Source organism: Polistes canadensis, unplaced genomic scaffold (assembly GCF_001313835.1).
Source record: "Polistes canadensis isolate GaletaPanama2010 unplaced genomic scaffold, ASM131383v1 scaffold_38, whole genome shotgun sequence".
NCBI lineage: Eukaryota > Metazoa > Arthropoda > Insecta > Hymenoptera > Vespidae > Polistes > Polistes canadensis.
The window spans coordinates 262,711-273,147 of record NW_014569585.1 but is presented as its reverse complement, the minus strand read 5'-3'; the positions used below and the strand labels follow the sequence as shown (position 1 = coordinate 273,147).

General features: G+C 32.0%; 1 protein-coding gene across 1 annotated transcript; it reads left to right on the top strand.

Moving 5' to 3' along the window:
- Positions 1 to 5,349: 5,349 nt before the first annotated feature.
- Positions 5,350 to 9,888, top strand: LOC106784625 (cytochrome P450 6k1-like). The gene is made up of 7 exons (XM_014744376.1): positions 5,350 to 6,550; positions 6,646 to 7,310; positions 7,699 to 8,240; positions 8,306 to 8,674; positions 8,757 to 8,941; positions 9,016 to 9,304; positions 9,364 to 9,888. The coding sequence occupies exons 3-7, from the start codon at positions 7,721 to 7,723 to the stop codon at positions 9,537 to 9,539; spliced, it is 1,539 nt and encodes a 512-aa protein (XP_014599862.1). The 5' UTR covers positions 5,350 to 6,550; positions 6,646 to 7,310; positions 7,699 to 7,720; the 3' UTR covers positions 9,540 to 9,888.
- The last annotated feature ends 549 nt before the right edge of the window (positions 9,889 to 10,437 follow it).

The window sequence follows — 10,437 nt, the reverse complement described above, 5'->3', positions numbered from 1 at the left end:
CGCTGGCGTGTCGGTCTTAAAAAGAAGAAGCTTGAAAGAATAGTGTTGTAAAAACCGGTAAGGCCCGTGCCTCATATCTGGAACACGAACTGGTGTCGATCGGCTCGCTTGCTTTCCTGCTCCTAACTATAACTGTCCATCCTTTGGGCAAAGGAAAAGGTTACGTAGAACGTGGTGGACACTGACCCCGTTTTCTTCGGGGTCATTCGAAAGGGTCACTGATGTCCGACCGATGACCTAGGCCCGCCCTTACACTCCCGTCTACAATTATAAATGCATTAAACCCATCCCCCTTTTTACAAGATAATATTTAAATCTAAGCACTGTCAGGAAGGACGAACCACCCTGCCCTTATTCTACTACTGCTTCTATTTCTTCTTCTTTTTCTTTCTATACTTCTGTTCACTAAATAAAAAAAATAAAAAAAAAAAAAAAATGCAAAAGGATTCTCGCCGTTTGTCCAAGAGTGAATTTATACTCTTGCGCAACACACTGCGCGCCGCAGTCCGTACGATTTTTATTGCGTGCGTATTGGTGTTACCGTTCGTGTACCTGCGATTTTATTGCGTGTATTTTCTCTTATAAATCCTTCCTCGGACTTTTGGGGTTGCTCGTCCGAACGAGCTGGAAGAAGAGGATAAAGACTATTTTCCTACAACCCTTTCGTTTGCGTATACTCCAACTGAGGAATGGTGGTAGGGGTGGGACGAGGGGGAAATCTATTTCGAACTACGAGAACTTCTTCTCTTTCTAATTTCGTTTCTTCAAACTGATTTCAACGAACTCCTCGTAGTAGTCGTCGTCTCTCTCTCTCTCTTGTTCTAAGAACAACTATGATAGAAAATTAAAATAAAGAAATAATTTAAAACAAATTTTTTTCTTGTAAATTTCTTAACTTTAGGATCAGAAATTGCTTGAATTTTATCAAAGAATTAATGAAGTTTTCTTCCTCTTTCTTTTTCTCGATCAAAGTACAACGTTACAACATTGAAATGCAGGATTTTTATTGCCGAAATTATATAGTTCAATGCTCTTATACGATTTGTTTATAATTTAAGGATGATTTTTTTGAATTTACAATTTTCGTTATTTGTTTAATCCAATTTAATGAAAAATTAGATAAGATAGAATGATTGTTTTTTTTCTTGCGGACAAATTTAAGGATTTGTATGAGTTTGTATTGGACGTAGAATTGTTCTGGGCTTAATTGTGTCTCCCTAACGTCTTTTGTACACGTGCAACGTTTCTCTTACAGACAAACAAAAGTAGATTGACTTTCAAGAGAAAATTCTATTCTCTTGCAGTACTCCTAACATATACATATACATACATACACTCAAGAAGAACAGCAGAAACAAGCCAACGGCAATTTCGAGAGGATTCCGCGTTCGCGACTGGCCGCTTCCGGTTTCGCTTTCCACTCCAACCGTCTCCAGTTTAAGTGACTCGACCAATCCGCGGTTAGTTTGTGCAAGTTGGAAAATGTGGCCACTAGAGGAAACTACGTTCAAGGAAGACAAAGAGAAAGGAAGAGAGAGAAAGAGAAAGAGAAAGAGAAACAGAAAATACAGATATACTCAACACACACACACACACATTTATACAAAATAGTATTTTCGAGCTAACGAGTAGGACGCTGTGTTGGCTTCTGATGCGCAGCATTAACGAGGATACTCTTCCTTTATTTCTACTATTAACAAAGTAAATATAAAATTACATGACCAACTAGACAATATGTACAATTACCTTTGCATCTACACATCTCTGATAAATTGAAGTAAAAAAAGAGGAAACAGATACAATTTCGATAAGATTTGTTTTAGTAAATGAAAAGAACAAATAATTATAATATTAGCTTAATCCTTATATGCGATTTTATTAAAATTCACAAACGTTTTACAATAATCTTAACAATTATTTTAAATTAAATCACATATATATACAAACAATTCAAAAATATAACAAACGATCTTTAATTAAAATAATCAGCAGAGCTTAATATTAAAAGATAAATAAGATTAACATAAGCAACAATGATTTTTCTTTGAAATAAATGACAAAATTTGATGGAAATCCTATAGCAGTGTTTAAATCGTCCCCATCTCCTAGATCGATTCTACCAGTCAGGGACTGGTCGAGATATCGAATAAGCAAAGTTCCTATGGGTCCTGTCGCGTATCGATCCAAATTCCGATTCAATTTTCCACGCCCCCAACGAACGCGCTTCGAACGGCATGCATTAAACATCGTGCATCGCGCATACCGCGTTACTAATCCACGGACGGTTATAAACGCGCACCGGCAAACGCCTCTACAAGCTACGCGAGCTTAAAATCGAGCATCGCCGAAGACATACCCCTCCTCTTCCTCCTAACTCAAACCCCTTTATCCCCCGCTTTTACCCTCTTCCTATTCCTATTGCATCTCGGATGCCCTTCTTTCGTCTACGTTGCGTCTGACGATCGAATTGTTGTCGCGACCAAACTCGAATATCATCCCCACTTTGAATAATTTAATAGAACAGTATGACTGAACTGAAACAATGTTCTCTTTCCAAATACTAGATTTAGAATTATTTGTACATTCGGTTAAATTACAGTTCTATTTCGTACAATACATTCACAAACTAGACTCAGAACTTTTCAGTCCTCCTCTAAATATTATAGACACGATACACATTTCTATTATATATAAGTATTATTTATATTTGTTTCCTGTGTAAGTATGAAGAAATTTAGACGCGATCTTTCAAAAATTATGACAATAATTTGCACCCCTCTGCATGATAGACTCTAAACTTTTCAGCCCTTTCGTTGTCGCGATCAAATTCGAGTATCCCCGCTAGAAATAATTTGATAGAACAGTTTGACTGAATTAAAACAATGTTCTCGTTCCAAATGCTAGATTTAGAATCACTTGTACATTAGGTCAAATTAGGAACATAGGAGAGGGAACGCATGCGGGCCCTTTTCTATTTTTTTTTTCTGGATGATGCGTGATCAGCTCTCTATTATTAAGTGTAATGGATCCGGAAAACTTTCATTAACTTACCCGATATCTAATTCATGAGGAAACCGATGCGATTACCGTATAATCTGTGGCTTCATTGATTGGATTATTTTGATGAAAGATGATTGAACAGTACGTAGAGTAATTTGTTGTTTTCGAATTTGGACCTCTTTGTTTTAGATTAAATTAAATATAATGTATGGTTTACTGTAGGCAAGGAAATGTTGATTTGTAATTAAGAGTTATTTAAAAACGATAAGGAACGTTTAAATTTCCTACTACACTTGCCATCTGACGGAAATTCATAGAGATTTGTTTCTAGTTTGTAAAATTGCCGATACGCGGCGTTACATTCATATTCTATACGTAATTATCGACGTTGTCAAGATTGTCATTTATCGACCGAGTAATTGTTTCCAGTTTACCCAGGAAATTTGAATGAGTTATTCTCTTTTGAGAGTCACGGGTAAAATTTGATTATTGATTGAACGCACACGTCTCTCGTTAATAGGGTAGACGATCGTGAAAGGTAAGAGGTCATAGGTCAATTATTACTTTAACGATCATTATCGAGAGATAATAAATTTAAACAAATTACCTAGGCGTTCTTCAACTCGAAAGAATCTTTTACAAAAGCGTTTCTCCTTAAGGAAATTCTTGTCAGTCTTTTTTTACTACTTGAATTCTTTTCTTTTTTCTCTTTCTCTCTCTTTCTCTCTTTCTCTCTTTCTTTCTATCTTCCTTTTCGAATTGGATACACGAGACAATTATCTGTAAGATGTTACCTACAATGTATGAGACTCCTTCATTATCCTCGTCGAGTCCGCTGCCGGGTTCGTCACGAAGGAGCATTTTCGCGAGCTCGCGTGTACGCCGTCAAGTTTTTGTTCGGCGTTACACGAGAAACAGATTTGCTAAATGATCGGACGATGGAATAAGTGTTTGCATGCATGCACGCATGCGTACTAGTTGCGTCAGAGTATTCGAGTCATTATCATCTATACGTCATGTTTCCTATTTATTCCTGATTTTTAGATTTTTAGTTCAGGAAGAAAAGTCTTTCGAAAGAAAATTTCATCGACCTTACGACTCGAAAAATTCAGCGATGTTCGCGTGCGAGATGGAAAACGGTAGCTAAGCTCGTAAACGTCACGTTACGTGACCCAAACGATTGCAACTAACTCATGTTCGTAATATATTGAAAGTCTTTTCTTCGACGTTTTGGCCGATCTACACAAAAAACTTAAAAAAAAAAAAGAAAACTTTCAAAGTTGTTAAATATAAAATAAATTATTCGACGAAACTAAAATTATCTTTCCGTGATTAGTCGAATCTATACGATACATCGGCAAGTGATTTCGAAATTATCGCTTTGCATAATTTTTTTATTCTGATTTATCTTACTGTTAGTTTAATAAAAACAATTCTGCTAGTTACTAATATCTAACTAATACGACTTTATGAAGTTAAGAAAAAAGCATGACCGTTGAACTCATCGTAATCAAACTACAATCTCCTGTTTTCCTATAATAATTTTTGATATTAACATTAAATACAATTTATTAACATACAAAGAAATATATTTTTATATTACAATAAGTAAAAATATTCCCGATTACATCATTATTTAAGAGAGAGTTTAGGGGTATTGTTTTCATGGACTCTAACACCCAATCCCTTGGGGTGAACATAAATAGATAACACGAAAAATAAATATGGAAAAAACATTTAAGTTTTCGTATTTTGTTTGTATGCATATATACATAATGAAACAGTTTTTATTACCAATAATCTAGTTATATTTTACAGATTCATTACTTTACATAGTCATTACTATCACAAAAGCAAACTTTATACGAAAAAAAGGTATTTTCTTTTCGTTTTTGTGCCTAATTAACCGAAAAATCATAAGATAAATTTTAGGACAAGGAACGAAAATTTTTTTTTAAAGTCGTGTAATTATCACGTTAAAATTTAATTATTTCACTAATTCATTCATTTGTAATTTTATTTTGCTTTGAATTATTTTATAAAGAATTCAACAAAATTTTGTTTATTAAATGTAAACACACACACATTCTCAGATTTTATATAAATTTATAATAATCTTAAGATTATTTTAACACTAAACCTACCGACATTTCATGTAATCCTATCATAAGTGGTCAAATGACCGCTTTAAAAAATCATACGTATTTTAATATTGAAAGAAATTTTAGCCAATTCGATATTAAACAAAATATTTTTCTTGTGCTACAAAGACACTCGCTCGTCGTTTTTCTTTTTAAAATTTTTTATTTATGCATTTTTTGCATATTTTTTACAAATTACAGCATTTTGTATTACATATTGTCTGCATACGTATTTTTTACATTTTATACCAATTTTGTTAGTCTTATTGACTTTACAATGTCTTAAATGACAAAATTTCCGTCCAGAAGAATTAGTAGCTGTATTTATTATTGTTTTTGTTGAACATTCTTTGCTTATCTGTTTCTCCTTCTGATAGTCAGTCCCTAGCTCTTCTGCTAATTGAAATAAAAATTTTTGCCTTGATATATCTTTACCCGTTGCTACTTTATATAAAATCCAAGCATTTATCACGGCTAAATCTAAGATATTGAAAAATATCTGTAAAGACTACCTAGGACTTTTAGATTTTACACTATATTTTCTGGCCATTTGATCGGTTACATCTACACCGAATTTTGTTAAACTTTCAAAGCTAACTATAAATCTCTTTCTTTTTTGTCCACTTCGTATATTCAAAATATTCTTTTCGTCTGAATCGTTGTCAAATAAGTCACAATTATTTTCTACTATATCAATATCAATATCGGAAACTTCTTGATCATTTTCCGAACGAACCTCATTGATATTATTTATTTTGTCTAATAAATTGATATTCCTTGAATGTCTTGACATTTTTGGGGATAAATATACAAATGATAAAGTAAAAACTAAAATATAAAAATATAAATCAAACAGGGCAGAAACATTGAGATCAGAAATAAAAATAAAATAATTGTAAATCATACCACACAAAATATGGTTAAATATTGTAATCATTTTTATTATACACTGTAAAATTTTAATGTTTATTGTTCGGATCGCAAGACCGTATTGTCGTACAAAGATCGCTATGCATTTGTGTTCCGTCATTTATTAGAACACCTAAAGTATTTATCGCAACAGAAAATTTTTATCGTATTCACAAAAAGAAAGATACTAGAGATAAGGTTTTACAAAAAATAAAGAATATTATTGTAGGAGCACATTGTTTGACTCCGTCAACAAAAATAAGAAGATTATTAATAGCTACCTAGCTATCGCGTTCGGTATTCTTTTCGCGATTCCTAGAATTCAGAGAATCATATGTTTTTCAGCTACTCCCACTCCAATTTGTTCTAATCGCTCGATTGTCCTCATTGTAGATCCACAATTACATTGTAGACTCGTAAATCAATTTCAGAGAAGTGTTTTCCGAAGAATATAGTCGCAAATACCATAAATTTCAAAAACAGTCATTTGATCGTGCATGGTAAGTTTAGTGTTAAAAAGTTTTAAACTTATCGTTAATACTTATCTTAAGTAAGATAAACATAAATTACAATTACGTATTATTATTGTATATAGCAGTGCCGACACAAGGTAGAAAACACCGATTTTGATAAACATTTTACAGAATGATACCAATAACAGATGCCAGTCATTTTTTTAGTAGCGATAATTCAGTTTAAAGGAGTGACAAAAATCATCAAAGTTCAGTGTAATATTCCATAAAGTCCTTATATTCTGGAAACTACTTTAGATAAAAACATCCATACGGTTTCAGTGAAATCCACTTTTTAGAAAAATTAAACTACGTCAATAGTTTTTTGCAAAAGTCATACATGATTACAGATTTTGTACTTTGATTGAATTTTCTGCCACTTGAAAGCGAAAAAAATATTATAGTAACAGCATATGTAAATAAATAATTCCTCGTTGTAAAATTTAAGTGTAGGATTTGAATGTGTATTCAGGCTATGCAAAATGTTTGAAACCAGCTTCGCAAAAGGTCACATCGACCCTGATACAGAGATATGAAAGAAAACAAAAAATGGAGATAAATATAATCATTAAATTTTCAAGTGTGTGCTATTTGCACAACAGATTACTTTAACTGTCAGTTACTCACTAGTCTATTGTTGGGAAACATCATAAAGTTTATTATAACGAGAAATAATATTTTTGACACAAAATCTGATTATTCTAACCGTAAAACGAATCAAATTAAAAAGTTCCCTTCATCGATTAAGGTAAATGTCATCAATGTAATTGAAAAATATTTTAGTGAACTAAAAACTGCATTTAACCCTTTCCTTCTGCCACAGCTAACAGTGTGTATATTTTCTTTGGCATGGTTTCATTATGCGGTGCATAGTTACAAAATTAACGGATATATTAATAGTTAACTTTTCCAGAAATTTTTAATTCTAATTACGTAATATTTTTTATGAATATAAAAATCCTTGATCAAGATATGCAATTATGATAACCATTACTGAAGGTACTGATTAATGTAAAACATCCCTTGCGAGGATGCCAACTATAGGCAGCGATAGGAATGAAAGGGCTAAATATCAACATAATTAATTTCTTTTAACATATTATTTGATTTAAAAGTTTACTTTTTCTTTTCACCAGATTAATTTTCTTCGTCGTAATTATGGCACTTGTTACTGACTGTTGGTTTATTGACGTCACTATTATGTTTTTAATATTTATGATAATAGTTTATCTCTACGCAACGAGAAGATTTAATTACTGGAAAAATCGCAACGTAATGGAAATACCACCAATTCCATTTTTAGGAAACTTTGCCGATTGTTTTTTCTTACGAAAATGTCCTGGTGAATTTATTATGTATTTGCATAGCCAATCAGCTGGATTACCATTCATGGGATTTTATGTTTTCGATAAGCCTTTCTTTTTGGTCCGTGATCCGGAACTTATTAAACACGTTCTTGTGAAGGATTTCGATTATTTTTCTGACAAATACTCTAGGACAGATATCAAAGACCGTCTAGGTTGGACTAATCTGTTTATGATTAAAAATCCAGCGTGGAAGATTTTAAGGTCGAAGTTAACGCCAATATTTACCAGCGGGAGACTGAAAAATATGTTCAATTTAATGCTGATCGTTGGAGATGATCTCGATACTTATTTGGAATCCTTGTCTTTGGAAGGTAAAGAACTCTGAATGAAAAGAAATAATTAGCATTTATTTTGGTTCGTTTGATTTTGTTTAAAGGGAAAGGTAAGACGTTGGATATAAAAGATCTGTGCGCCAAATTCACGACGGATTTAATCGGCATCACTGCTTACGGTTTGAAAGTGAACTCATTGAACGACCCTAACGCCGAATTTCGAAGATGCGGAAAAAAGATTTTTGATTTCACCTGGTATCGCGGTTTTGAAATTCTCACCATGTTTTTTATACCATCGTTAATCAAATTAGTTAGGGCTGATTTTTTCGGTAAAAATAGCAGTGATTTTCTTCGGAAAACTTTTTGGGAGAACGTTGATCACAGACTGCAATCCGGAATAAAGAAACACGATTTGGTCGATCTTCTTATCGAATTGAAGCAAAATCACGAGGGTCAAGAGTTCGACGGATTTAGTAGGTTTCTAGTTTAATGAATATTTTGAAATGAATTATATTATTTATTCAAATGATACCTTATTTTTGGTTATGTATATAGAATTCGACGGAGACGATTTGGTAGCGCAAGCTGCAGTTTTTTTCACCGGTGGTTTCGAGACGTCGTCCACGACCTTAGCGTTATCTTTGTTCGAGTTAGCCCTTAATCCAGAAATTCAAAATAAACTTAGAAAAGAAATTACGGATGCACTCGACCAAAATGATAATAAAGTTACTTACGAAATGGTGAATAATTATATAATTATTGAAACTTTATTAATAATTATTTATCTAATTTGAATTTAATCGCAAATAATTAGGTTACGAATTTATCTTATCTTCACATGGTCGTATCAGAGACTTTACGAAAATATCCAGTATTTCCGTTTATTGAAAGAATTACTGGTAAAGATTACAAAGTGCCAGGTCATGATTTAGTCTTAGAAAAAGGAACACCAGTTTATATTTCTTCTATGGGATTGCAATACGAATCTCAATATTTTCCTGAACCGAACAAATATGATCCAGAAAGGTTCAATGATGAGAATAGGAAAAATTTGACACCTTACACTTATCTGCCATTTGGTGAAGGTCCTCACATGTGCATCGGTATGTACACATTTAATCGAGCGATTTTAACTTGTTTTAAATATTTTTCTTGTTTACAGGATTAAGATTAGGACTGCTTGAATCAAAATATGGTCTAATTCAGATTTTAAGGAAATACCAAGCTACTCCGTGCAAGAAAACTGTTTCTCCTATGCGTTTAGATCCCAGAGGATTGACATTAACTGCATTGAATGGAGTTTACTTAAACTTGAGTAAACTTGCAACGTCCAATTAACGATGAATTTTTTAAAATTCAAATTATCACTTTTAAACTCATATGATACAAATACTGATATTCTTAAACGGATAAAACCGACAAGATATTTATCACCATATAATTCTAAGAAAAAGTGTTAATCCTTGCGATGATTAATATTCTATATCTCTAATGTAAATCAAATAATGAAAATTATTAATAATAGTTTTGATACATCTTCAAAACGTTATTCCTCGTATAAATTAAATTTTTTTGTTCGAGACACTAAATGTAAATGAATTCGAATTTTAATATATTTCTTTTTATAGCTCTTCCTTGTAAGGTATTAATAAATGCATTTCACAATGAGACAATAAATACAAGCAGATATTAATTTTTCTTCTGAATATTTTAAATATGTCGTAAACAATGACAAATTTGGCATAAGTAAAGCAATCAAATAAAACGAACATATAAATATTAACAACTCAATTTAAACAACATCAAGAAAATTATCTTATGATAACATTGAAATTAAAAATAACTGCCAAAACACCATTTCGAGAAAATAGATAAGTTTTTATAGAAATGATAATCGCTCTTATTTTATCGCAATTATTATTATATAGATATATATAGACAAACTACTTTAATATTTATATAAGATAAATAAGTATTAATTAGGATCAATTTCAGACCGAATAGACATCATTATTTCTTTTGATATCTTGATTTGTAATTTAACATGAGAATTTTTCTCAAATCTAATAACATGTTGAAAGTACGCAAAAAAAGAAAATTACAAGATACTTTTGAAGAGAGACAACACGCATACGATTAAACAAGTAGAAAAATAACAATAAATTCGGTTAATCAACTGACAAATACTTTCAGGGACTCGTGCTATGGATAACAAATATTGCGAGATTATTTTTAT